This window comes from Pogona vitticeps, chromosome 4 (genome assembly GCF_051106095.1).
Source record: "Pogona vitticeps strain Pit_001003342236 chromosome 4, PviZW2.1, whole genome shotgun sequence".
NCBI lineage: Eukaryota > Metazoa > Chordata > Lepidosauria > Squamata > Agamidae > Pogona > Pogona vitticeps.
The window spans coordinates 70,981,037-71,008,988 of record NC_135786.1 but is presented as its reverse complement, the minus strand read 5'-3'; the positions used below and the strand labels follow the sequence as shown (position 1 = coordinate 71,008,988).

The following is a 27,952-nucleotide window of genomic DNA, read 5'->3' as shown; positions in this document are numbered from 1 at the left end:
AAAAAAGCCCTCTCAGGTGTATGATATAACTTGCAGGTGCTGCATCGATGAGAAGAGATGCCTCAGTTAGGAGTATTGCAATATCCCTGCCCCTCATGTACCTTTCCAGAAACTACAGTACCACAGTGCTTAGCAGTGCCATGGAGTTTAGCCCCACCCAGCCAGTTCCTCTGCTTTAGAAGTGAAGAGATCTTTTTTTCATTTATGCACTGGCTGTAAGTTCTTTCAAACACCTCAGATCGTCCCCCCCCCCCCCAATTTGGGCTAAAGCTCCCAGAATTCTGTCTGGGGCAATTTCAGCAGAACTAAGGGGGCTGTACTTCAAAAAATTTGAAATTCTCATCTCTGGTCTTCCCTATTGTTTGTTAGTTCATATTAACAGATGACACTCTCCTCTAGCATGCTTGAAACTTGTTTATTCATTTATCTAGCATTTCTCAACTAACGTCTTTTGGTTTTTCTTGTATATATGTTCTCAAATACTGCTCTTTCTTCTAGGCAGTCTCTGCACTGGTCCAGCCTTTAGGAGTTTGTGCAGAATATCTCAACTCTTCAGTAGTGCAGGTAATGGACTTCTATTGCTCCTTTAAATTGTTTTAGGACAAATGCGGTTGGTTGGTTGGTTGGTTGGTTGGTTGGTTGGTTGGTTGGTTGGTTGGTTGGTTGGTTGGTTGGTTGGTTTTAAATTAGTGCAAATAATGATTTGTCAAAACAGTGCTCCTAGTATTATTCATTGTTGTAAAGCAGAAAGAACACCATTGGGTTTCCATGGGATTAGCTTCCAGATAATCTATAATCTGTCAGAGATCAGTATGATGTATATATACTTTATATTAAGAAGATATCAAAAGGTTGCATAGAAGGCAGCATGTATAACTGACATCCCTCATATGTCTCTGAAAAATATCTCCAGAAGACTCTTCTGAACATTGTCAATTGTATCAATGGGGTCTGCTGTAGTGGGAGGTGACGACTTGTCTCAAGATCAGCAGAAGACCCTCCATTCTTTGTCTAGTTCTAATGTTTTCCTCCTTGCACCACTGTAGTGGAAGGAGGGCTCATAGACTTAAGGAGGGTCTCTAGAGGTGTTGGAGGAAGTTCTTATAAAAAGGAAGTTTGATTATGCAATTGGTTTTCCAGTCAAGCAATCACTGGATGCCATCTGGTCCAAATATAACCTACAGTACTTGGCTCACATCTGTTTTAGCTATGAATAGTTTGTGTTTGGAATGCTTAGCAGATGGCCATTTTCCTAAAAATTTCATGTTAATAATATTATTGTTCATGCGGAAATGGTTGTTGATTTTAGCTTTCCAACTGCAGTATTTTGAACCGTATTATATGTCACTAGGTATAAGAATTGAAGCAATTGATTACAGTAAAGACCTGGGGAATAATATATTGTCTCTTACATATGGAATTATTGTCTTCTTGTTTTATAGCCCATGTTGGATCCAGTTATTCATAATATGATTAAATATGTACAGAATGTTGAGGAGAAGGACCTGAAAGACAAGGTAGAATATCATTTCCTAAATACAACCAAGAATGTCTATACAGCTTACACTTCCTTGGCTAATTACATTGCCCCCATACTATCTTTTAGTCTTTGACTAATGCATGACAAAGTAAAAAAAAGTGACGATCATATAAAAACAGAAGAATAGCCATGCTAGATTAGATCAGAGTCCCATCCAGTCCAATGCACTGTTCTTTAAGTAGCCAGCATGGTGGGAGGTCCACAAACTTGTTTCTAGTGATGTTCCCCAACAAGTAGTAAAATGTGAAACAGTTGCTGCTTGGTCACTCCCTATTTCAGAGGGGGTGGAGTGAAGACTTTTAAGGCCTAAAGATGCCCCTCAGCAGTGAAATCAGGTTTATAAGGCAAATCATGTTACCCCAAAATGTTTCCATTTAGGTGTAAAAAATGTGGGTGTTTTTGGAGCAGGTATACTTGGTGGAGCATTTTTCCTCCAGAAATTGCCTACCTCCAATAAGAGCATTGTTACATATTCTGTGGGGAATTACTTTTAGATATTCACACTGAATGAAAAGCTGCAATCTTCTTTTGGCTGGTTCGCGTATTTATAGTCATGTATATCTTTATCTGCTGTACCTTTCTACAAAGGTACAATTCTACAAAAGTAAGAGTTCTAATTACTACTTTTTTACCTGATTTGCTGTAAATTTTGTGATTATTCAGAGTGATAGATATTTAGTGTGATGTGTGTAAATTAGGTTAATATCCTAAAAATTAGGCACACTTGCTTCAAAGGATAATGTGATCTTAACCTTGTTCCTGTGCTATCTTTAGGGATAATGAATTTGAAGTAACTCTGTATAAGACCACACACGTAAACTGTAATCCTGGCCTAGATTCAGCATGACGTTAGCAGATTTAAAAAACTACGAGCATATTTGCATTGATTAAACCATCACAGAAGTGATAGTACAACACAACAAAAACATACATGTGCAGTTGGTTACACAGTGCAAAACTATGTTGGTCCCTCCTTTGTACATATTTTACAAATTTATCTCCATTGGTGTTAGTGGACCTTGAGATAGTGCAGTGGCACTATTGGAGTAGGGACTTATATGAACTTACAGGGAAAAAACTGAAAACAGGAATAAACCAACCCAAACCTTAACAGAATAGCAAAGGAAAGAAAAGGGAATTTAAGGAAAGTACAGAAAGAAGATAAACTTAATGCAATATTGAGGCACAAAATTAAATGCTGATATAACCAATACTATTATGATATTTTGTAAATAAAACAGAGTTTAAAAATATACACCACAGATGTATTTCACCTACAAGTTCTTCAGTGCTTCCATGAAAAATATTGCTGTCCACTTAGGAAATAATTGCTATATAGTCCCAAAAGGCTGGTGATACGTACTTTGCAACACAGCTGGTAATGCCCATTTGTAGGTGATTCATATATAGATCCCAAAATTTATTTATTTATTTATTCATTCATTCATTCATTCATTCATTCATTCATTCATTCATTCATTCATTCGTTCATTGATTTGATTTGATTTGATTTGATTTGATTTCTAGACCATTCATCTTACCAATGGTACATGGAGTACTCCTTGTACCAGGTCTCCCGAGTTAGCATTATAATCTCTCCAGAGTCTTCTGCCTAATCTTGTGAGAACTCACTTCAGATTTCATCCTATTGAATTTAATGGGACTGACATCTGAGTATTTATGTGCTATGAGTCTATACCATGTCGTGTGGTCTATTCCATGTTAGAGTTCACAGTTAGTGTATCTACAAAGTATTCATAATTCTTATTTTTCACAGAGGCTCGTCAGCATCCCTGAACTCTTGTCTGCCATCAAGCTTCTTTGTATGCGTTTTCAACCTGATTTAGTAACAGTAGTGGATGATTTGCGATTAGACATCCTATTGCGTATGTTGAAATCACCACATTTCAGTGCAAAAATGAACTCTCTCAAAGAAGTAAGTGCTTTATAGTGAACTTAGTGAATCAAATTAGGTGTGATTAAATAGTTACAGTGTGGTAATATCAGTACTCATGAAATAGGCATCCTTGAGAGACTATGGTAACATGCTCTGAATATAAAGGTCTTGGAAAAGCGTCTAGTGTGGCTGAGAAGGCCAATTTGAGAGTGACAATCCCTTCCACACAGTACTCATGATTGTAGTTAATAAAAGAGAGGGTATAAATGATGTTCAATCTAGTGACGTAACTATAACATGAATTGCGAGTTTTGTTTCTAAAGCTTTCAGGTAGAAAATACAGTGTACCTCTGGTAAATGCTGTAATTTCATTTGAACCATGTTGAGTGGATAATTTGACAACTATTAAGGTTTTATTTTGCATTAACAAATATTTTTGTTCAAATTTAATGTTAGCATTAGTTAACTGTTGCTATGGTAAATTTCTTCCGTTGTAATGAAAAATAGGACAAATCTTGCTCAGTCACCAAATTTTGAAACACTTCTATTTATGGTCCTTGCACAGACATCCTACTTATGGAGATCTTACATTTTAATTTTTCTTTTTTAAAAAAAATACAACTTCTTTTTTTGCTTGTAAACTTCTGATAATGTCTATAATTATTTTTAGGTAACAAAACTAATTGAAGATAGCACTGTGTCCAAATCAGTAAAGAATGCAATAGATCCAGATCGATTATTAAATTGGCTGGTGGAAAACTCTGTCCTATCAATTGCATTAGAAGGTAAGCATGCATATAAAACATCCCTTCCTCCTCTGTTTCTGGATTTCTTAGGCTCAAGGAGAGAACTGAATTCTGGCTGTGTTTGGACATAGTCTCAATCATAATTTAGGGATATGAGAATATTCAGGAAGCTTTGGGGTGATGCATTGTCCCACATATTCATTCCCTCCTTCAGCAGAATCATGAAGAACAGACTGAAAGTTTCTGCTTAAATTTGTCTTATTTGAAGTGTAAAGATGATTGCTGTTTTCATAAACTGTGGCTGAAATCCCTTTGCTTCATGTATGAAAATTTATAAGTTTCAGTCCACTCCTAGCCAGCAAATGAGTCCTCACCATGATTCTAGGGTTCACAGGCATATTCTCTTTGTGCATGCATGCATGCCCCCAAGAATCACAGAAAGAAAATTTTATTTTCTGCTTAGAAATGGACTGAAACAAATGTTCTTAAAATTAAAAATAGGATTTCAGCCAGTCATTCTGAATTACCTTGTTTCAATTAATCATAGTTACAAATAATCATTTTTAGACAACTCCAGAGACAGTTTGGATGATATGTCAAGCTTTGGTTATTCTAAAATGCTCCCCAAAGCTTCCTTGCAGATGTGCTGAAAGTGGGGAGCTATCTGACCCCAAGACTTTCTTTTCAGAAAGTTGTAGTGTATATTATTGTCACATCAAGGCACAACGAAACATGTTTCCTGGCTTGGTTCACTGTGTTTTGTTATTTTTTCTGCTAGGTAATATCGACCAAGCACAGTATTGTGATCGTATAAAGGGAATTATTGAACTCCTGGGAAGCAAATTATCTTTAGATGAGCTAACAAAAATTTGGCGAATACAGGTGAGGATGTGCAGTAGTTTGTTCCTAAATGTTTAAGGCCGGCCTCTTTCAGTATATCCTCTGATGAACTGTATCCTACAGGGTGAGTGGGTGGGAGTACGGAGATATTTGGTGGATGAAATGATGAATGTATGAGGAAAATGTATACTGGATGATAGAAAGTTGGGAAAGGAACACTTGAAATTTGTCATTTAAAAGGCAGGAATGAGCAGCAAGGCCCTCAAGAAGTGTTTGATTCAGAGTGGTCCATTACTATTCTGCCATGTTGGGGGCATGGAGGAAAATATCTTGACACAAAATATTTTGTTAGAATCTTGATCAATTGCTGTGACATATTCTGTGTATCTATGCCCATGTACCTGTTTTATTCAGTGCATCCACATTCTGACATTATTCGGTTTCTCAGCTCGGTTATTACCCTTTGAGGAATATATTTAAGGTCTGAGAACTCTAGTGTTTCATTTTTCATGCATAAATTATCAGAGCAGTTACTTACAGTAATAATTTCTGTGTAAATTGGTTCTGTTCATATTCCATGTAGATATGTTAAGACTACATATTCTCTCCTTCCACCTCCTACCAATTTGATTAAAGTGCTTGTACGTGACATGGCAAAGTGGAGTTCTCCTGAATGTTGAATATATTGAAAGATGAAAGCTCATTCTTTACCACAATTAATGAATATCCAGGAGCTTAATGTAAAATGCAGTTTGAAGGTTTATGTAGGAACTAATGTATAAGAATGAGCACACAGTTTTTACTAAGTATGTGGCTTATGGATGCTTTAGAATGTCTGTAACTTGCAGAGCCTGCATTTTGCATGTAATATGCTGCATGTGATACATGCATTTTGGATGTAGTAAGAAAGCTCTTCATTGCTGGTACTGTTGCAATAGCTTGACACCTTTCAGCATTTATTCTGAGCACCTCCTCCTCCTTCAAACCTGTGATATGTTCTTTTTAACATCCTAAAACTTTGTTTACAAGATCCTTTTTAGAAAAAGAAAATGACTGGCCATCCATTTCCAGTTTTCAAAAAGGCCTTTTAGTGTCTAAAATCATTCTAAGGGAGGGAATTTTGAGTACAGTGCAAATATCATTTATGGGGGAAATTCATTTTGGCAAGGATTGTGAAACTTGTTTTATTTCTGTATAGCATCTGACACCAAGAACTTGGTGAAAAAATTTGCAAGTCTGGGTCCCAAACACCATCTTTTTCTGGATTATTTAAAAATCTGGTTCCAGATATTATTCTAGTTGACACTGAACGTAGTGTCACCTCTTCTGAGGATTTAATAAGTAGCATGGTAGCAATTTACCTTGATTCAAGACAAGTCAATTAAGGACTGAGCAAGCTAGCTAATTTCTACAAGCCCTGACCAGTTATTTCTGAAATTCTGCTGTCCAAGGTTCTCAGAATTAGGGTCTCTTCTTAGAGATGAATGAATGATATTTCTTTAAAGAATTGTTTACTGAGGTAACCCTATTGTTAAGTGTACTTCCACCCCTGTATTTCTCAAGTTCCTTCAGTCTCCTGAGCACTGAAATGTAAAACTGAAACTATTTGTGAGTCACTAATTCCGATAAGGACACACCCAGAGCAGTATCTGCCCCTAACACAGAACCTGTCAGATAACTGAAGTACTGTTTGTTCTTTTCAAAACCTACATGTGAAAACATGAAGGCTTTCAGTATGTATTCTTTTTCAGTCAGCTGAGACTATTACTTTGGTTGGTCCTTTCATTTTTTCATTGGCATTGAAAGGCTTGTACATATACTGATTTTTAAATCTACCGAATTAATCCCTGCTAGTTGTACCCAGTGATACAAGATGAAATCCCATTACATGGAGGTTGGCTTGTTGGCTACTAGCTCACTCTTCTAGGAGTAGAGTACAAATTATTTCAGCCTTCGTATGTGTTGTGGATCTCTAGTTTCCTTTCCAATTGCCTTTAAAACCCTGTCTCCTAACTTTCTGTTCTCTTTCCTTCAAGTCAGGACAGCCATCAACTGTGATAGAGAACATCCATAGTATCATTGCAGCAGCAGCTGTCAAGTTCAGCTCAGAGCAGCTGAGTCATCTTTTTGTCCTTATTCAGAAGGTGAGGTTTCCAATGTAATAAATTTGTGGCTGCAGTAAGAAAATTAATATTTTATGCATTCCTTCCTTTGTTTGATCTTGAAGATTGTAATGTGGTCAGGCCCATTCTGCTTTCAATTAATCTTAGTTACTCCAGTGATGAATGTGTAGTAGAGATGGCCATGAATTGCCAATTCAGGTGTCGTCCCACAGGTGTTCTGTAGTTCCAAGCCCTACTGCCACCAATGTGAGCCCACACAGAGGCAGCACCCAGATGAGGAAGGGCAGGGAAGCCCAGGACTCCAAACTGCGGAACACCTGTTGGACTGATAGACAAACCAGCACAACCTACCTACCTAGTGGTTCATGCCCATCTCTGATTTGTAGCATGCCACATAATGTTAGGATTATGTTGGTTTTATTAGTTGAATCGAGAGATATTGATGAAAATAGTAAGATTGCTAATAATAGTATAGAATAAGTCAGGTGAGATGTAAAGCCAAGACCAGCTGGCTGCCAGTTATCTGCAACTGTCTGACTAGATTTACTGCAGGAATCTTTTGAAAGATTTACTGTGATGGTTCAACTGGGTAGTTATAAATAATGACTTTGAATTAAAATATCAATGTGAGTGTTCAACCTGGTTTGACTATAGTTGGAATTTCCATTTTGAACTAGGTTATCCTGCACTTGTTTGGAATCTAATTCTAATCATGTCTAATTCTAATCATACATCCAGCTGTTAGCTGAGCTGAAGTAAAGATCACATAACTGTCAGTATAATTCAAGAATGCTTGCAGAATCAGATGAGAGTCATAGAAAAAATTAAACTTTATTATGGTTTTCATTTCCAGATTATATGTTATCTGAGATCTAAATTTAACTAAATTCAGTGATGGCAGACTGTACTGATTTGTTCTGATGAGGCTTTGTATTCATCTCTTTTTTTCTATTTCTTTTGCAGAGCTGGGAGTCTGAAAGTGACAGAGTGAGACAGAAACTCTTAAGCCTGATAGGGCGCATTGGTCGGGAAGCACGTGTAGAGACAACAACTGGAAAGGCATGAACAAAAAAACCTAATTTGTTGATTAAACACAGATGCCAATTTCTGTAAAGCATTGTGATAATCATCTCTCTGGATAAATCCCTGCAGGTTCTTGAGGTTCTCTGGGACTTGGCTCATCTTCCAACATTACCCAGTAGTTTGATTCAACAGGCATTGGAGGAGCATTTGACAATCCTTAGTGATGCATATGCAGTGAAGGAAGCAATTAAAAGAAGCTATATCATCAAATGCATAGAAGATATTAAGAGGGTTGGTTTGTCTTGTTTTTAGAAAGTATGTTGTCATCATGTAATATGTTTTCATATTATTACTAGATCCAGCTTTTTTTCTTTCTTTTTCTTTTTTTGTTAGTAAGGAATGAGAACTTATATCAGTCTGTAACTTCTCATCTTTTGTGGGGATACCTTGGAAACTATGAGTGCTTATACTGGTGTGCTTTCTTTCTAAGAGAGCCATTGTATGTCTTTTCCATATGTTTCAAACAAGCTTTTTGCCAATAAAGTGAGGAATTTTGGTGAAAGTTGCAAGAATGAAATTGTTGGAGATATTTAGGCAGGAAAAAATTAAATTTTTAGAACCCGAATGACCCAGGTAACATGAACACTCTTGCTCCAACAGTAAATTGTTGCTTAAGTGAACTCAGTAGTGTACATTATTAGAATGTATTAAAGTTCAAATAAACTTTGTTACCTCTTGCAAATACAAAAGTTCTTTCTGTCTGTGGAGAGCTTTTGGTTCACCAGAGTTTCTATTGGCACAATACTGTAGGCAAAAAGCAAATGCTTGTTCGTTTCCCCCTCACCCATCAATCTTCTCTCCCCATTCCTACATCTGATCTGGATGTTTTGAAAGGCTACCTGAAACACACTGGAAGGTGGTGCTCAGAGCTATAGAGAGGCTGGCTTATTGGAGATCTCTCATGCCTCCTCCAGCTGGGAACATTTTGAGCACTGGTTTATTAAGGGAGTTCTCCTGCTTGTAGAAGGTAAAGCTGATACGTGTACATAGAGACTAAAAACTAGCAGGATTGTTTTCTGAAGACTCCATTCTATAAGCATGAAGAACACGAGGATGGAGGGGGTGGGGTTAAGCTGTCCGCTCAGCATTTTCATAGTGCCAAGCTGAAGAACTTTTAGATTTGTCTGAATTTAGTTATGAAATTAACGTAAGAGCATAATATAATTGCACAATATCTGCCTAGGTAAGAGATAGTGTGGGATAGCTCTCCAAGACATGTTGTTTGTAGGTTCCCACTCCTTTGACTGTATACTAAAAGTGGTCCCTCCTATGCTTTAATAACTTGAGCTTTTGTTTATAAAAAAGCTAATAAGTCTTGATTTGAATTCAGGTAGGGGAAATCTCTGACTATAATTGGATGTGTTTACCTCGATGACCTTTAAAAATGGCTGGAATCCTATTAGTTAAACCCACTGATAATTTTCATCAGTAAATTGCCATTAATTAGGAAGTTTGTATGTTGATTTCCAACTGCACACTGGTGACATGCTGCCAAATATACATAACAGGATTCTGGCCAGTAAGTTTTAATTCTTAATAGCTATAGCTAGCTGAATGGTAACAGATGCTAACACAAACATATTCCATAGTGGTTACCAACTTCCCTTTGACTTCAACAACTTTGCTCACTTTTTTATCAGAAATGAGGAAGTTGGTGTTCCATGCCTATTCCCAACAATTGAACCATAGTTATGAAACTGCTGTAGTTGACCTGATCAGGTACTCTTTTCTTGCGCCCCTTGCCTTGCAGTCTGTTATGCTCTCCCCCAATCCGCTCTAGATGTTTGGACTCTTTTCTTATGTGACCCACTAATGCATTGAATTATATGGTTCTCAAAGCTTTTCCTTGTATTATATCTTAGTTAACATAATTATGGATATGTTCTACATAGAAAATAGGCCCAATAAAAATTGATTTGCTACAGTGGAATGGAGAAATAGCAGGCATAGGAAATATAAAAATAATCTAGAAGCTTTGAAAGTTTGTTCCATGCACATAATGAACATATATATTTATATCTTTTTAAAATAGTCATCCCAGCATCATAATCCTCAGTTTGTGTGGGTGGTACCAGCTTTACGTCAGCTCCATGAAATAACACGTTCATTTATTAAGCAAACCTACCAAAAGCAAGATAAGGTAAGAACATTTTGAAGCCAAATTGCATGCTGTGCAAAATAGTGGGATTTGGGGGGGGGGGGGGGGGGCGAAGGCATACAACAGGAAAGTGTGAATCATTAAGTGTGTATAAATTTATAAGCAACATTGTCAGGAAAGCAGGGAGTCTTGAAAAGCAGGAAAAGAGACACCTATGAAAAGGGATTAGGCTACCCTCCCCCATGCTTTTTTGTCCCTGGACTGGTAAGCAAGATCTTTTTAATTCAAAGAAGTGGCTGATCATGGAGGAAGCAAATTGGACTGAGTGGAACTTGTGCTTTTCATGTTCTTTATTTCTTGTGCTTTTAATTTGATTTATTTTAAGATGTGAACTTACTTTGTAGTTTAATTGTATTTTTATTATACAGTGGTGCCTCGCATACCGATTGCTCCGTTTTACGATGAAATCGCTTTGCGATGGACTTTTTGCCATCGCAAGAGCGATCGTTTTACGATGGCCCCTATGGGGAAAATTCACTTTGCGATGATCGCGGGGAAATGCTTCCCCGCGATCAGGGCAAAGCTCCTGCCGATCAGCTGTGCCTGAACAACAGTCTTATTACTAGTTGCTTTTCATGGAGGACGCGTGCCTTGATCTTTGGAGAGGTTCGGGGAACGGGGGGGGGAGGGAGAACTCCAGAGTTTTTGCAAACTTTTCCTTTGGTTCCCCCCTTCCTCGTACCCACACAAAACACACACTGCCACATCCCAGATCCCACATTCCTTTGGATGTTCTCCCGCCCTCCCCCCCCCACTATGGACTCTCAATGCATCGCGCGCGCCCCTCTATCTTTTAAACACAACTTTGTAAGACAATCCGCTCGGCTTCCCCTTTGTGTGCTGGGAATCGAGGCAGGGAAGGGGAGGGGTTATGGGCAGGCAGCAGACAAGAGAGCCAGATGTATCCCACCAAAAAGGAGAAATTTGGGGGGGGGGGAGCGGAGATTTTAAAAAAATAATAAAAGCAGATCAACAGGGACAGGATCCAAAAACTCCTCCAAATTCAGAACAGTAGTGGGGGTGGGAAGGTGCATCCAGAAAAGAAAAAGCCACCCCACCGTTTCCAAAAGAAAGAAAGACTACAGACATGATCACAAGAGTTGCGGAAGGAGGGGGAAGAGGAGGAGGAGGAAGAGCAAGTGCCGCTTTTTAACAGATTTACCAGCAGCCTGTTGCCCGGGCGGTGTTGTTGGAGAACTGCATTTGCTCCGGTCTTTTCGGTTCCTCCCCCCAGATGTGAGTGCGTCGGTGTGCCTGTGTTTGGAAATCTCCCTTTCTCCCCCACCCTCACGCACTCTCCCCGGCCAGTGCTCTTGCAAGTTCGCAGTTGCTCGGGGTGCTGTTTCTTGTTGCTGGCAAACCCGCTGCCGTGCTCTCCCGGGGAGGGAGGAGGGGAGGTTGTCACCGGAGCCGAGCAGGTTGTTCGCCCAGGCGCTCTCGCAATATTTTTTTCTTTCTGGCGGCCCCTTCCCTCCCCACCTGCCTGCCTGCTTGCGCACATTCGGTGCAGCCGGGTCTGGGTTACCGGAGTGTGTGCGCGCGCGTTCTCCCTCTCGCCCTCACCGGCCACACAATAGCCAAATCCTTCCCCCCCCCCCGCCGCCGACCCCCCCCCCCCAGCCGGTCCATTGGGCTCCCTGACGCCGCTGCAGGGAAAAGGCGATGCGCCTGGGCGTCTGAGGGCTACCCCGCCTGGCCACTTCCAACAGGGAAAATGAGAATTTTAAAAAACAAACACCACCTTCCCCCCCCCCAGTTTTTAGCGGCTTCTCCTCGCGGCTTGCCGGAGCTTCTATATGGGGGGGGCGTGCGTGCTGGGAGCAGCTGCTGCTCGGGCGACCTCCCCGGCTGGGTTTTGCATGTGTAAACCCTCCCCTCTTGTGCCTCGCCTCTCCCTCCGCCCGACTTTCCGAGCCCAAACTCGCCGGCTACTGCAGGAGCTGGAAAGGAGGGGGAGAGAGAGACGGTCCCAGCAATCATCCCCCATTTTTGCACAACTGATCAGCGGTTCCGAAATGGCAGCCCCTCGCTTTAGAGGCACCGAAAATGGCCGCCCCTATGGAGGGTTTTCGCATAAGGCGAGTTTTTAAGCCCATAGGAACGTATTAAACGTGTTTTAATACGTTCCTATGGGCTTTTTAAAATCACTTAACGATTAAATCACTTAACGACGTTTTTCCTGGAACGGATTAACATCGTTAAGCGAGGCACCACTGTATTGTAATTTGAGCCACCTTAAATCTCCTTTTGTTAGGAAATTTGGGATACAAATTAGAGGAGTGAACAAATAAATTAACTTCTCCACTGCCCTCCTCTGCATTTGTCCTTTCTGTTTGTGTATAACACCCAAGATGGTTAACAATAATGATGAAAACATTAAAACATAAAAATAAAAAATAATACAATAGATAGAATCATATAAGAACAAATGGAATTATTAAAATAGTAATAGTGACTAATTTAAAAACAGAGTGAGCAAAAAAAAACAAAAAAAACCCTAAAATTAGATTCCTCTAAAATGTAATAGAAGTATTTTCTTGGGAGCAGTGGGATAATGACAGATCGATGTCAAGCTAAGTGTGCCTTTCTATAAATGATCGTCTTTATAGGTATGATAGAATTACATTAAATTGAGAACTTAAAGTCATATTCATACTGTACTCATTTTGGTGTCATTAAGTGTAACTCTTTGTAATAAAATCAGTTTCAGTTTTTGAAGTAAAACCAAAATTTTTATTGATCAAAGTGGAATTGTTGCATATGTAGTTGAAGTACTTGGTACTATGTGCAAGAGGTCTAGTAACATGATTGAAAATTGTGGTCATTCTTTTCCTCCCTTCTCCCCCCTCCCCAGAAGCTCATGAAAATCTCTTGAGTCAAAAAAACCCAAACTATCTAAAACAACATGAGGTTCAATTATCTTGGAGGATTGAGTAGCAATGACAAATGTAGGAACTGTTGCAGTGAAATAAGGGTTTTTATCTTCTAATAGAGCAGGGACAAGGTCTTCAGAAAATGGTATTTCTAATAAATCAAATAAAGGTTTAATAAAATGATTTCTTGCAGTTGCATAAAAAGGGCAAGAATGTAGAATATGTGAAAAAGTATCCAGATTAGTGAGGTTGTCCTTTAATCTCCATCAAAGAGACAATATTTGATTTTGCATATAGCCTTGCATGTAGAAATTGTGGTCATTGAGAAAATAAGAATAATTTTTTAAAAAAGTAAACTCTCACTTGCATATGGAGATAGAAATCTTCAAGGAGTTTCATGAGGCAATGGTTAAATATGCAGCCTGCATAATAACAAAATTATAAACTACCCAGAGAATGCTTTAAGTACTGTGGGGTGGTGTATAAGCTGCACACTTTAACACTGTTTGCATTGTTATAATACTGTATCTTGAAACATCTTTTTCTCTATTTTTTCCCCAAGAGCATCATTCAGGATTTGAAGAAAAACTTTGAGATTGTGAAACTGGTGACAGGAAGCTTAATAGCCTGTCACAGATTGGCGGCATCAGTGGCAGGTCCTGGAGGCCTTTCTGGAGCAACATTAGTGGATGGCCGATATACCTATCGGGAGGTAAAGCAGACTGGTAACAAAATATAAACAGTTGGGAAAGCTGGAAACAGAATGAGTGTCATTCTACTAAGGGGAGGTTCCTAATCTAAAGATAGGAAATGGCAAAATATGCTCTAAATTCTGGAACACTTCTCCAGAAAAAAAATCAACTAAAGTCAGTTCTATTTGTTCTTTCTCCAAGTACTTAGAGGCACACCTGAAATTTCTGGCATTTTTCCTTCAAGAAGCCACCCTCTATTTAGGATGGAATCGTGCTCGGGAAATTTGGGAATGCCTTGTGACAGGCCAAGATGTTTGTGAGCTGGATCGAGAGGTGACATCTTGAAACTTGAATGATTATTTAATGTTCATATAGAAATCTTAGGATGTATTCCTGCTTTCTTGTAATAATGCAGCACTAATGTACAATAGGGCGCCTGTATCTGCGGGGATTGGTTCCAAGCCCCCCCCCCCGGCAGATGAAAAACGTGGATTATAGCAAACATCTCCTCCCCAAACCAAATCCCCTTTCTGCCCTTGCCAACTGTCCAGAAAGAATAGGACGAAGCCCCGCTCATCTACCCTCTAATCCAGGGGTCCTCAGCCTTGGGCCTCCAGATGTTCTTGGACTTCAACTCCCAGAAATCCTGGCCAGGAGAGGTGATGGTGAAGGCTTCTGGGAGTTGTAGTCCAAGAACATCTGGAGGCCCAAGGTTGAGGACCACAGCTCTAATCCACACAAACCTAACTGTTACCCGAAGGGAGGGCAGAGCGCAGATCTCACTGCCACCGCTTTGGGAGAGCCACCTACCTGCATGCTACACTGTTTGCCAGTGTGCTTTCAGGTCTCAATGCAAAGCAAGCCGGCTGCAGTCACACACACCCCATACCACTTCCTACCTAGATGGCCAAACAGTGATGTTTTTTTTTTTAAATACCTCTGGGTAAACCAGCAGTCAGAAGGAGCCTTCACCTCCAGGGAGAAAGCTTGCAAGAAGCAGCCAGACACCATGCTATGTATTCTTCATAGCATAGTCTCCCTGGCTGCCTCTAGTGGCTGGTTCTGGTAAAACTTGATTTTTTTCTCTGCATTGTTAAAAATACTTTTAATACAGTATTTAATTTAATATTTGCAGACCGTGGATAAGTGAATCAGCGGATAGTGATCCTGCGGATAAGGGGGTTCTACTGTACTTTATACTGAAAATGATTTCTGGGTTGGCATAGTAATGGGGCTTCTACAGGTAGATTTACTTCGTTTCCAGAGGAGAAACATCAAAATGCACCCTACTTTGTTTTGGCTAATTAAGTTCATTGTTTATTAAGGTGATAACTGAGCTGAAAGCTGAACACTAATAAAAGAAACTATGTGCAGCTTGTTTTGTTTAAAAATACAGTTGCTATCACTACTACAAAAAGTTTAATGGCAATGCTAAAGTTCCTGACCTTACTGCAAGCAAATACAGTAAATGCTACTTCGGCTGATGTTTAGAATATTAAGCTTTCCTTTGATTATTATTAATAATTATATTGAGCTATTATTTACTGGGAAAATGTGTGTTTACTGGAATATGAAATTATATGTACTATTTAATGTAGAATGGTTGAAATCTTTTGCACAGTTCTGCTGCATAAGGCTGATCCCATCATCAGCCACAGTGAATTTTTAGAAATAAAATTTCAAGCTGCCCCCACCCCTGAAAGGTCCTCAGGCCCCTGTGGAATCCCTTTCATCCTAGGAAGCTGCTCAGGGCTGTAGGACAAGGAAGGCTATTAAATACTGAAAATCACCACTGCTGGGATAACTTTGCCGGCAGTGGTGATTTTCAGTATTTGAAGACTCCCACCGCTTGGTCTCCATTGGCTTTCCCAGGATGAAAGATATTTCACGAGAGCCCTAGAACCTTCGGGGGGGGGCAGGGTAGGAATTAAGCTTTTTTATATATCCAAAACATCTCTGTGGAATGGGATTTTGGCCAATAAGAACCATACTGTACACTTTCTTTTTACAGATGTGCTTTGAATGGTTTACTAAAGGACAGCATGATCTCGAGAGTGATGTACAGCAGCAGCTTTTTAAAGAAAAAATTCTTAAATTGGAATCCTATGAAATTACAATGAATGGTATGTAATGCTTACTCAGAACTAATTCTTCATATTCATCAGATATTTTAGAATAAAAAAGGAGTGTGCTACTTCTGAAAATTGGATTCAGTCCTCAGAATTGCACTGGAAAGGAGACTGGTGGAAGGCATCTCAATCCACCCACCCACGCCTTTTGCTGGCCCATAGAAACAGCTCTTCCCAAGGGCTCTTCCCAATTTTTGTATTTTTTGGTCAGTCGCCTTCATCCTCAGTCCTATTGCAGGCTCCATCAGCAGTCTTTCCCAACACTTGGCAGATGTGTCTCTTTGTCTATTACAGTAGGAGAAGAGGTCCCCTTTGCTTCAGCCCTTTCTCCTTGCATTTCCCTGGTACTAGCCTGTGGTGGACAGTTTTAAAGCATAATGTCAGGCTCATTCACCATGTTTCTGATTATTGTTTAAATGAAAATAGCAGAATTCCTTTAAAATGTTAATTTTTAAAAACAGGTTTTGGTTTGTTTAAGACCTTTTTTGAAAATGTGAACCTCTGCGATCATCGATTGAAGCGACAAGGAACGCAGTTGGTAAGCAGCTTTCTGTTACTTGTTCCAGTGCACATGTAGCTCACACCTGCCAGGTTTATGGGGGGGGGGGGAGGGGTGTAGTATAGGCTTTAGATAAAATGGTGAGTGGGAAGTGTTCACTAGATGCTGGATTTTCTTCTGTTAGTTGCATAGATTTGTTTTAGGTCTGCAAAGGCTTAGTGGTCATATCAAAGTACTTGATCTTATAACATCAATACAGTTAAATTAATATATATTCTGTTCCTGAATTTTGTATTTTACATATTTTAATGTGAGATAGTACTAGATAATAAGGTCATGGAGGAATGAATCAAAATGTTGGTTCCACTATGAACTGCCACTAGATGATATTTTTTTAATGCCTTGGGATGTTGGGAGGATATAATTAGGTAATCTCAGCATTTTCAGTTGTTTGGAAACAACAACAACAACAACAACAACAACAACAACAACAACAACAACAACAACAACAACAATAATAATAATAATAATAATAATAATAATAATAATAATAATAATAATAATAATAACAACTTGTCATTGAAAGACAGCTGCTAATTAAAGTGGGAGAGCTCAGTCTTGAGGTATCTGGCCGCAGAGCCTGGGGGTTCAGTTTCCCACTGTGTTTTCTTGACAAGGGCTGGACTTGATCCATAGGGTTCCTTCTAGCTCTGCAGTTCTAAGGTGATATTATATTTTGTTAATGTAATTTAAATCTGATATAATAGTCATAACTGTGCAATGTTTGCATTCCTGAGTAAAAATAAGTGCCCTTTACTGTCTTTGCTACACTATAGATTTAATAAATGGCCATCACAAGTAATTTCCTTTAGTGCAAATCTTTTTCCCTTCCCAGCAAAATAGTTATTGGACAGTTTTATATCTGAGTGGAATGATGCAGATAGGGCAGCATGATAGTAGATTGCCTTGGTCTCAGGAGAAAACTTTGCTTCTGCCTGGTATATACTAGAAATCGTTAGTACTAACATGTAGCTAAAGAAAAGCAGTTCAAAAATCTTTCAAAATGTCTATTTAAAAAGCATGATTAAAGGCACATGTATTAGGGGAGTTACGTTAATCAACAGTAAGCAACATTCTGTTAGAAAAAATAAAACATGTTTTACAGTGGGGTCTCGACTTACGAACTTAATCCGTATTGGAAGGCAGTTCTCAGGTCGAAAAGTTCTTAAGTCGAATCTGCAGTTCCCATAGGAATGCATTGAAAACCATTTAATCCATATCTGCTCTTTTCGTCCATAGAAACTAGTGAGAAGCTGCTATTCCGCCTTCTGCCACTAGAGGGGGATTTTTTTTCTTTTTTCCTTTTAACCTAAGATGACTTAGCTTTTAAAAAAAGGGAAAAAAGAGTTCGTAACTCTAATCTAAGTTCGTAAGTCGAGTCCATATATTCCTATGAGAGCGGTTCGTAAGTCGAAACGTTCATATGTCGAGCCGTTCGTAAGTCGAGACCCCACTGTATGTTAAATTATTTTACGTTACCATAATTTACTTAACGTACTGTAGGGTAGTCGACCATCTTGAGGCTTTAACTGGAATCTGTGCATATTGTTCATGATTATGACTAGGTGCCTGTTTCTGCATGACAGAGTGCAGGAGATGGGGTTACTTACTTATAATCAACATTAAATTAGGGGTCCGTACATGGACTCACTTTTTAAGAGTGATACAGCAGTTGTATGAGCCAGGTGAACTATAGCATCAACCTTGTTAGGGAGAGTATGTTCACTTCATGGGCTAGGTAAAGGTAAAGGTAAAGGTTCCCCTTGACAATTTTTGTCCAGTCGTGTTCGACTCTAAGGGGCGGTGCTCATCCCCGTTTCCAAGCCATAGAGCCAGCGTTTGTCTGAAGACAATCTTCCGTGGTCACATGGCCAGTGCGACTTAAACACGGAACGCTGTTACCTTCCCACCGAGGTGGTCCCTATTTATCTACTTGCATTTGCATGCTTTCGAACCGCTAGGTTGGCGGGAGCTGGGACAAGCGACAGGAGCTCACTCCGTCGCGTGGATTCGATCTTACGACTGCTTGGTCTTCTGACCCTGCAGCACAGGCTTCTGAGGTTTAGCCCGCAGCGCCACCACGTCCCTAGTTCATGGGCTAGACTAGCATATAAATCAGGTCAAGTCATTAGGCACTCTGTTAGTTTCTGAGGTTTGGGCAAACTCGTAGGAGAAAACTATCATCCATATTCCAGCAGAGAAGTGGAAAAAAAATCATTAAACTTTCCATGAATGGGATGGTAGATTTGAAGTAGCAGGTAGAGCAAGAATTGAAGTAACCCCAGAAAGAGGTTCTGTTCAGAAGGCAAGCTTCCATGTGATTTTTTTTGCTGGTAGAGGAACCCAATAATTCAAGCAAATGTTTTATTTATCAGAGAGGAGGAAGTTACCTGCAAAACTGAACTATTCTAGTAGCATTCTGTATTATATTATCTGATCTAGTTATTAAATATTTCTTCTGTGTTTATGTGTAGCATGTAGAAAAACTGGAGTTAATAGGAATGGATTTTATTTGGAAAATTGCAATGGAGTCACCTGATGAAGAAATAGCTAATGAAGCTATTCAACTAATAATAAACTACAGTTACATTAATCTAAATCCTAGATTGAAAAAGGTAATATTATGAATTATTTGATATAAACTGGTCATGGATATTTTGGTCCCAGGAATTAAGGATTGACTAATTTATATGACCCTGTAAAACCATGGTTGTTGTTCTTCTTTGTCCTGGGAAGAGAAAGTTTAAACAATGGGAGCCTCAGGTTTCATGTACAAAGGAAGAGATTAGAAATTTTCACTCCTGTTCAGTGACAAGCCATAATTTGCAGTTTTACCCAACTGTAACAGACCATCATTTGCCTCTGATTAATACTGAAAGCTTCTAATTGTTTTAACATGATCCTAATAGTTGCAGGTATTGGTTTGCTGCATTTGGATAAAATTCATACTGTAGCCTTAAAGAAGGGTAGATGGGTAATATCCTGCCACATGGCATAGGTAGCTTATGTATATTGAGCAGTTATTTTACCTGGTTTACCTGGACTATAATAATAGTCCTGTACTTTTTCTATTTGTTGGGGTAGACAGTCTGTTTTCTGCCACATGTTTGGATTGCCACTCCCATAATGCTAGATGACCAGCTGTTCTGGGTGAGACTAGTGGGATTTGCAGGCTAAAGAATAATGTGTTTCCCTGAAAATAAGACAGGGTTTTATATTCTTGCTCCAAAAATGCATTCGGACTTATTTTCAGGGGATGTTTTATTTTTTTCATGTACAACAATCTACATTTATTCACATACAGTCATGTTATCGTCCGTTTGCTGCACAGTGGTGGAGGGCAGGGTTAACTGGGGCTTATTTTTGGGGTAGGGCTTATATTACGAACATCCTGTAAAATTATACTAGGGCTTATTTTCAGGTTAGGTCTTATTTTCAGGGAAACAGGGTATATGTGATTACAGATTGTTCATATATTTTAATGCTCTGTATTCTTTCCAGGATTCTGTGTCACTCCATAAGAAATTCATTGCAGATTGTTATACAAGACTAGAAGTAAGTGTTGAACTTTTTTTGTAAATTACAGTGGTGCCTCGCTTAACGAGTGCACCGTTTAACGAAAAATCCGTATAGCGATCCCTTTTTGGGGATCGCTATACAGATCAGCCCCAATCGCCGCACTCGCTTTGCGACGATTGGGGCTCCGGCGGCCATTTTGGAGCCGCCGAACAGCTGATCGGCGGCTCCAAAATGGCCGCCGGACGCGAAAACATCGCTGGAGGGTTAAGTTTGCACACTTATTGGAACGCATTAAACTAAGTTTAATGCGTTCCAATAGGTTTTACTTACCCGCACAGTGATGTTTTCGTATAGCGAAGGTTAATCCGGAACGGATTAACCTCGCTATACGGGGCACCACTGTATTTTGTTTTCCTTTTCTGTGCTTTTTCTTATGTATAATTGTAAGGTGATTTCTAAATGTTCCACCTTATATTGTGCAAATATATCTTCTCTAATAGCTAGTCTGCTGAAGCTTTGTGAAGATAGATTCGAAATAATATGATGTCTGCCTGTTGTGGCTTGGCACTACTGTATTTATGGAACATTTATTGAGTTAATAACAGATGAGGTTTGGGTGTAGAATTGCAGGTTGTTGTACTATGTTTTAGTTAACCTCAGTGTTGAATAAGTTGCTCCTTATTATCTTAATGGACCACTCACTACATATAATACGAGGCATTTTTTGTTCCAGGCAGCCAGTTCAGCGCTTGGTGGTCCAACTCTGACACATGCAGTTACTAGAGCTACTAAAATGCTAACAGCAACTGCAATGCCTACTGTAGCAACATCAGTACAATCTCCCTACAGGTAATCTAATATTTCAAAATAGGTGAATACTATTCTTGTTCTCTTGTACACCATTCTCCAAACCACATTTTAGAGGACTTAGAATTGCCTACGCACTGCACATTTCTTGCTCCTTTTTCAGATTCCTTTTAAATGTACCTGAGCAGATATTTGAATCAGGAAAATTATAAATATATTGCTGAGCACCAAACCATGATGTGCAGGTCTGCTACAGGCTGTTGTTTGGAAGCTAGTTCTAACCATAACTTGTCAGATGTGCATATCACAGCAGGTTTTTGTTAGAGGAAATCTAATAATAAGGATGAAACATGCAAATCTAAGTTGCTCATGATCCTTCAAATATGTGAGATCTGAACCATGCGCAGTTGTGTCAGATGCATGTTGAAAAAACTAGTGGCATTATGCTGAAAACTTTATGCTGAAAACTAAGTTCTTCTGCATCAAATTAATGTTTATGTTTTCAAACTTAACAGTTAATTGCAGAAAGGAGTGTCTAGAATATTGGTGCAAATCTGGTTTCATAAAGATACAGTAAGCTGAGTAAGCACAGTTTTCAAGTTCAGTTTGTCAATACCTGAAGTGGCCATTTTTGGAAAACCAAATAGCACTTTATTCCATAACTAGACTGGACATGGATTCCAGATACTGTTCTTGTCTTCACCAGGCATGGCAACCATGGTGTGTCTTATAACCTTTAAGTTCACATAGTACATATATGCTTGGTTTGACTAGGCATCCTTCAGTCTCGAGAGACTATGGTAACGTGCTCTGTATGGAGGACTTGGAACAGCATTTAGTGTGGCTGAGAAGGCCAATTCGAGAGTGACAATCCCTTCCACACTGAAGACAAATCTAATCTGTTCCCTGTCCAACTCCCTGATTTTGCTGCTTTGGTGACTGCCTTTTTGCCTCAGCCTGCTGGACAAGGGTCTCTTCAAATTGGGAGAGGCCGTGATGCAACACCTGCCTCCAGGCTGAACACTCAGATGTCAGGGTTTCCCATCTGTTGAGGTCCATTCCTAAGACCTTCAGATCCCGCTTGCAGATGTCCTTGTATCGCAGCTATGGTCTCCCTCTGGGGTGATTTCCCTGCACTAATTGTCCATACGGGAGATCTTTTGGGATCCTACCATCAGCCATTCTCACAACATGCCCAAGCCAACGTAGATGTCACTGTTTCAGTAATGTATACATGCTAAAAATTCCAGCTCATTCTAGGACTACTCTATTTGGAACTTTGTTACCAAAAATGCGTCGGAGGCAACGCATATGGAAGGTGTTCAGCTTCCTCTCCTGCCATGCGCAAACAGTCCAGGGCTCACTGCAGTACAGGAGTATACTCAGGACACAAGCTCTATAGACTTGGATCTTGGTATATGCTGTCAGCTTCTTATTAAGTCATACTCTCTTTGTGAGTCTAGAGAATATGGTAGCTGCTTTGCCAATGTGTTTATCCAGCTCGACATCTAGGCAGAGAGTGTCAGAGATTGTTGAGCCCCAAGGTACACAAAGTCATGAACAACCTCCAATTCTTGCATGGAGATGGTAATAGAGGGAGGTGAGTCCACGCCCTGGCCCATGACTTGTGTTTTCTTCAGGCTGATTGTTAGTCCAAAGTCTTGGCAGGCCCTGCTAAAATGATTCATGAGTTGTTGGAGGTCTTCAGCAGAGTGGGCAACAACGGCTGCATCATCAGCAAAGAGGAAGTCCCGCATGCATTTCAGCTGGACTTTGGTCTTCGCTCTCAGTCTAGAGAGATTAAAGAAGTTTCCATCTGATCCAGCCCAGAGATAGACACCTTAAGCATGCCTTCCAGATGGGCAGGGTATAAATCAAATAAATTAAAAATTAAAAAATGTTGAGCCATCAAAAACTACAGTGCCCTTCATTCCCTTATGAAAGGACCTGATGATGTTAAGGAGTCGAGGTGGACATCCAATCTTGGGCAGAATTTTAAAAAGGCCATCCCTGCTAACCAAATCAAAGGCCTTTGTGAGATCTATGAAGGCCACAAAGAGTGGCTGTTGTTGTTCCCTGCATTTCTCCTGCAACTGTCTGAGGGAGTATACCATGTCAGTGGCGGATCTATTAGCTCGAAATAGACATTGTGATTCTGGATAGACTCTGTCTGCAAGCACTGGAGTCTCTTCAGTACAACACGGGCAAGCAGCTTCCCTACAACGCTGAGAAGAGAGATGCCACGGTAGTTATTGCAGTCACCCCTGTCTCCTTTGTTCTTATACAATGTGACAGTGTTTGCATCCTTCATGTCCTGTGGTACTCCACCTTCGCTCCAGCAAAGACGAAAGACTTCATACAGTTCGGTGGTGATGATCTCTTTACAGCTCTTTAACAGGGATGTTATCCTTTCCAGGTGCCTTGTCGGAGATGAGGGAATCCAAGGCAGCTTTTATTTCTGCTAAAGTTGGTTTGCTGTCCAACTCTTCCAAGATAGACAGGCACTCAATATTATTTAATGCTTCTTCGGTTACTACATTCTCTCTGGAATATAGCTCAGAGTAGTGCTGCACCCAGCGGTCCATCTGCTGTGCTCGGTCCTGGATGATCACACCTGTAGCAGACTTCAAGGGAGCAGATTTCTTCTGTATTGGACCTAAAGCCTGCTTGATACTGTCATACATTCCTTTGATACTGCTGTGTCCACTGCTATCTGTATCTGAGAGAGAGCTGAAGCCAATAATTGTTGGAACATCTCCTGTCAGCTTGTTGGACTTGGCTATGAGCAGCTCAAAAAGCTTGCAAGTTGTACTTGCTAGGACAGGCTTTGTATGCTGCTAGAGTTCTCCTCTTATCCTCAGTGGCTGGCATCAACTCCTCCGAATGGGCTTCGAACCAGTCAGCCATCTTTTTGGTCTTCTTGCCAGATGTTGACAAGGCAGTGTTATACACAGCGTTCTTGCTTGATTTGATCCTTACTAGACATTCTAGCCTTCCTAGTATTACAATCACGCACAGTTACCAGAGTGCTAATTGCGATACTGATCACTCCCTGTTGTGTAGTAGAGTAACATTGCGAACAAAGAGATTGTATCACACGAAAAAGGAAGGAAGACCACATATTGACATCAGCAAGACTCACGATCAAAGAAAAGTGGAGGAATTTGCCCAAGCGCTTCAGGAAACCCTTTCAGGTCCAGCTGAAGCAAATGCACCTGAACAATAGGAACATTTCAAGAACACTGTGTATGCTTGGTTTGGATAATTGATTAAAATCAACTATCCAAACATAAAATCCAGTACTAGCAATAGTAGACAAATGGTATTGTAAAACATAATAGCACATGGTGGAAGTGGCAGACAGATACATACATCTAGGTTGCAGCAGTCAGGGGACAGCACTATAGTAAAAAAATCTTGTATCTAAATGTTTTTTATGTTTTTATTGCCACCTGATTTATTTATTTATTTATTGCCACCTGATATTAACATTGCAGTATACAGATATCATATAAATAAATTTGGGTCTGAAATGGCCCAAGTTAACAGCTAAGTGTAAACCCAGATAAGGAACTATCATAGATGTGTTGGTGGCCTTTGTGGATCACTTAGTTTTTTTTCAGGAAGTGAACTAGTGAGATAACCAAATCTCTGACACTTTATTTTGTCTGCAATCTCCAGGTCAACAAAACTTGTAATAATTGAGAGACTTCTACTGTTGGCAGAACGCTACGTCATCACTATAGAGGTAAAAAGAAAGTCATGCTTGTAATCATGCTCCTTTAATTTGATCTTATGAGTAGGCAAACCAGGATTCACTTCACAAATTATGTCTTAAACTAACCTCCCACACTATGCCGGTGGATGTCTGTTGTGGGTTGCCACTTGGAAGAGGGAGGCAGAAAGTTAGTTGTCACTCAGTTCCATAACCTTGCCCTTCATAGTTGCACTGTTTACAGTTCTCATTTCTCATCTAGGCAGGTTTGTCCTGGTAAGCGCTTGGACTGATAGTGTTCAAACCCAAGGCAGTCCACTGGCTATTTAATTTAAAAAGTAATGGACACAATTAATTAATTAATATAAATTATGATTGCTTGTAATCATTAAAAGACAAGTGAAATATTTAGCAGTTGGCTAGGCCAGTATAAGTTGTTTCTATAATTTGTTGATGACATGCTTCAAGGATTCTTTCACTTTCCTTTTGATAGGATCTTTACTCTGTTCCCCGTACTATTCTACCTCATGGTGCCTCTTTTCATGGACATCTGTTAACACTTAATATAACATACGAGTCTACCAAAGATACATTCACAGTAGAGGTATGCTTACCTAATTTTACTCTATAATTTTCAGTATACTCTAGGAATATTTGTATTTGAAGCAAAGTATATTCAGGGATTAGTAAATTCTGAATAAAAGCGAATTTGAAAAAGCAACCAAGTAATTTTATATACTCTTCCTTCTGAGTGCTATTATGGCCAGTGGTTTCTAAGAAATATCAGTTCCCAGAACTGAGAGCATGGATGAAGCAAATAAACTTTATTTTATTTCTATTTTCTTGCAGGCTCATAGCAATGAAACAATAGGAAGTGTTAGATGGAAGATAGCAAAGCTGTTGAATGCTCCTGTGGACAACATACAAATATTTGCAAATGATAGTTTGGTATGATGCCATTATTTTAACAATATTCCAAATCTCTGTAGTCTGATAGAGCTAAAACAAAATATGTATATTTCAGCTAACGGTGAATAAAGATCAAAAGCTGCTTCACCAGCTCGGCTTCTCTGATGAACAGGCACTTACTGTAAAAACATCAGGAAGTGGAACTCCATCAGCAAGCTCTGCAGATTCCTCTGCTAGCTCTAGCAACAGTAGTAGTGTCTTCAGTTCATCATATGCAATGGAACAGGTATAGCACAAATTTATTTATTTATTTATTTATTTATTTATTTATTTATTTATTTATTTATTTAATTTTATTTTATTTTATATCCCGCCTATCTAGTCAATTAAGACTACTTTAGGCGGTACTTTAAATGTTCATGTTGTTGTCAACAACAACAAAAATAAGAATTCTTTGACGCTTTTCATTTTCTTCTGTTTCTGCTTACTCTGCAATAATCATTAACAAATACCCAAAATATTCACAAAATCAGTTTTTCCAAATTTTGAGTCGTGAAATATGTGGTTTGTGCCTAACGTTGCCCCTAATGTTGTCCATGTTCTTTGTTTATTTATATGCATAATATGCTGAAGCCATCGTTAAGATACATATTTTGCATACGCCTTTGCTTATGAATAAGCAGGTGCAGTTTTTTTAGAAAGGTAAATGCAAGAGTAGTCTCTCTGTTTTTAACAAGGACTAAAACATGTTTGTAGATATGTCTTAAGAGTCCTCATGAACCATAAAGTGAATCAATGAAATTTAGCACAGATGATGCTATGGACAATACCTGGAACGGAAGTAAACTAATCCGATTTCTTGCTGACCCTCATTCTACTTGCTGTTCTCATTACTTTCCTGTCTAAATTCAGAACTCAGTGGTCATTTGAGTAATGAACCCATTTGATTTCTGAATTAGTTCAGGAAATGGGGAAAAAGTAGAAAGTATCTTCAACTGCTAAATATTTAAGACAATCATTTTTATTCCAGGATCATGCACATGTTTACTCTTCAGTTGTCCTTGATGATACAGTTCAGAACCCCAAGATATAATAGTTTGTTACCTCTGTTACTTCTTTTAAGGTATATTAAAAATAGAGTGTTGACAATGCAAAACTCTGGTTTTGTTGGCAGAATTTCATTTTAACTCCACAGAGTTGTTTATGTGAATGAGGAGAGATTCAGGACTTATTATTAAAAGTGCTGTCTGTTATTGGTGAGTCACTGACATCCCTAGGCTAGGTTTTAGATTTATAATGCTTATTTTAAAAAAAAGCACCTGAGAACCATAGCAAATTTCATCAAAGATGTGAAGGAACTACTTGTGTGTTCTTAATCCACAGGAAAAATCCCTCCCTGGAGTGGTAATGGCTCTCGTGTGTAATGTGTTTGACATGCTTTACCAGCTTGCTAACCTAGAGGAACCAAGGTAAGTAGCATTGTTGACACATGTAGAAATGCTGTGGCTGCAGAGTTCAAATATCTCTGTGCTTATAGAACTGGGCACAAACTCTACACCAGCAGAAATTGAACACATTATATGTCTTTTATACGCTTCAGGATTACTTTGAGAGTACGGAGGCTTCTTCTGCTGATTCCTACAGACCCAGCTATTCAGGAAGCTCTTGATCAGCTAGATTCTCTGGGACGAAAGGTATATATTTTTCTGCTAAATGCAAATTTTTTAAAAAATGGTAGTCTTTATCTTGCAACTGAGATGGACAAAAGGAAAATATTAAGTGCTAGCATTGAATTAACACCACCTATTCAGCAGTAGAAAAATCTGCAGGATCATTGGCTATGTGAGACTGAAATGTAATCAATCTTTGGCAAAGTTAAATTAATTTCTGGTGCAATTAAACTACACATTGGTTTTGAAAACATGAATATTTCTTTTGCTTGAAATGTGTGATTTCCCTCTGGAAATTCACACAGCATAGTTAATGTGCTTATTACCACTAGGACAGAAAATACTGCCATGTTAGCACTGTCATCTGCTATCCTGCTTGCCTCAACCCTAAAGATGCTTCAGAATTTGTTATCCTTAATGTACTTCTGTTTAAGCCGCAGGCTAATATAACTCTCATCATAGACATCTGGTCTAGCTGTATATGTAGGATAGTGGCAATCATGTATTGGATCCTAAGCACATTCTTCCCTTCTTTTGGGGGGAGGAAGGGGCTACAACATCCAGAGGTCTACTGAAATTCCACCAACCAGAATTGAGCTTTAGCTCAAAAAAGGCCTTCTCAGGTGTTTAAATAACTTACAGCTGCTGAATAAATGAGAAAGTATTTTTCCATTTCTGGGCTCAAGGCTGTA

The 27,952-nt window shown here is 39.3% G+C and overlaps 1 protein-coding gene across 3 annotated transcripts in view; it reads left to right on the top strand.

Annotated features, from left to right (window-relative positions):
* USP24 (ubiquitin specific peptidase 24) overlaps positions 1 to 27,952 on the top strand; it is a 99,414-nt gene that overhangs the window by 24,540 nt on the left and 46,922 nt on the right. For all 3 annotated transcript variants that reach the window (XR_002301115.3, XM_072997663.2, XM_020799678.3), the window contains exons 8-29: positions 499 to 564; positions 1,443 to 1,517; positions 3,318 to 3,476; positions 4,108 to 4,222; positions 4,962 to 5,065; positions 7,060 to 7,167; positions 8,110 to 8,205; positions 8,299 to 8,460; positions 10,262 to 10,369; positions 13,823 to 13,972; positions 14,154 to 14,285; positions 15,964 to 16,075; positions 16,543 to 16,619; positions 19,115 to 19,255; positions 20,142 to 20,195; positions 20,893 to 21,008; positions 24,648 to 24,714; positions 25,175 to 25,285; positions 25,531 to 25,629; positions 25,706 to 25,876; positions 26,974 to 27,059; positions 27,191 to 27,284. Coding sequence is in view for 2 of the 3 variants with exons in the window: in XM_072997663.2 (XP_072853764.2) it covers positions 499 to 564; positions 1,443 to 1,517; positions 3,318 to 3,476; positions 4,108 to 4,222; positions 4,962 to 5,065; positions 7,060 to 7,167; positions 8,110 to 8,205; positions 8,299 to 8,460; positions 10,262 to 10,369; positions 13,823 to 13,972; positions 14,154 to 14,285; positions 15,964 to 16,075; positions 16,543 to 16,619; positions 19,115 to 19,255; positions 20,142 to 20,195; positions 20,893 to 21,008; positions 24,648 to 24,714; positions 25,175 to 25,285; positions 25,531 to 25,629; positions 25,706 to 25,876; positions 26,974 to 27,059; positions 27,191 to 27,284 (2,403 nt within the window). In the remaining variant the exon portion in view is untranslated. The remainder of the gene's footprint in view (positions 1 to 498; positions 565 to 1,442; positions 1,518 to 3,317; positions 3,477 to 4,107; positions 4,223 to 4,961; positions 5,066 to 7,059; positions 7,168 to 8,109; positions 8,206 to 8,298; positions 8,461 to 10,261; positions 10,370 to 13,822; positions 13,973 to 14,153; positions 14,286 to 15,963; positions 16,076 to 16,542; positions 16,620 to 19,114; positions 19,256 to 20,141; positions 20,196 to 20,892; positions 21,009 to 24,647; positions 24,715 to 25,174; positions 25,286 to 25,530; positions 25,630 to 25,705; positions 25,877 to 26,973; positions 27,060 to 27,190; positions 27,285 to 27,952) is intronic.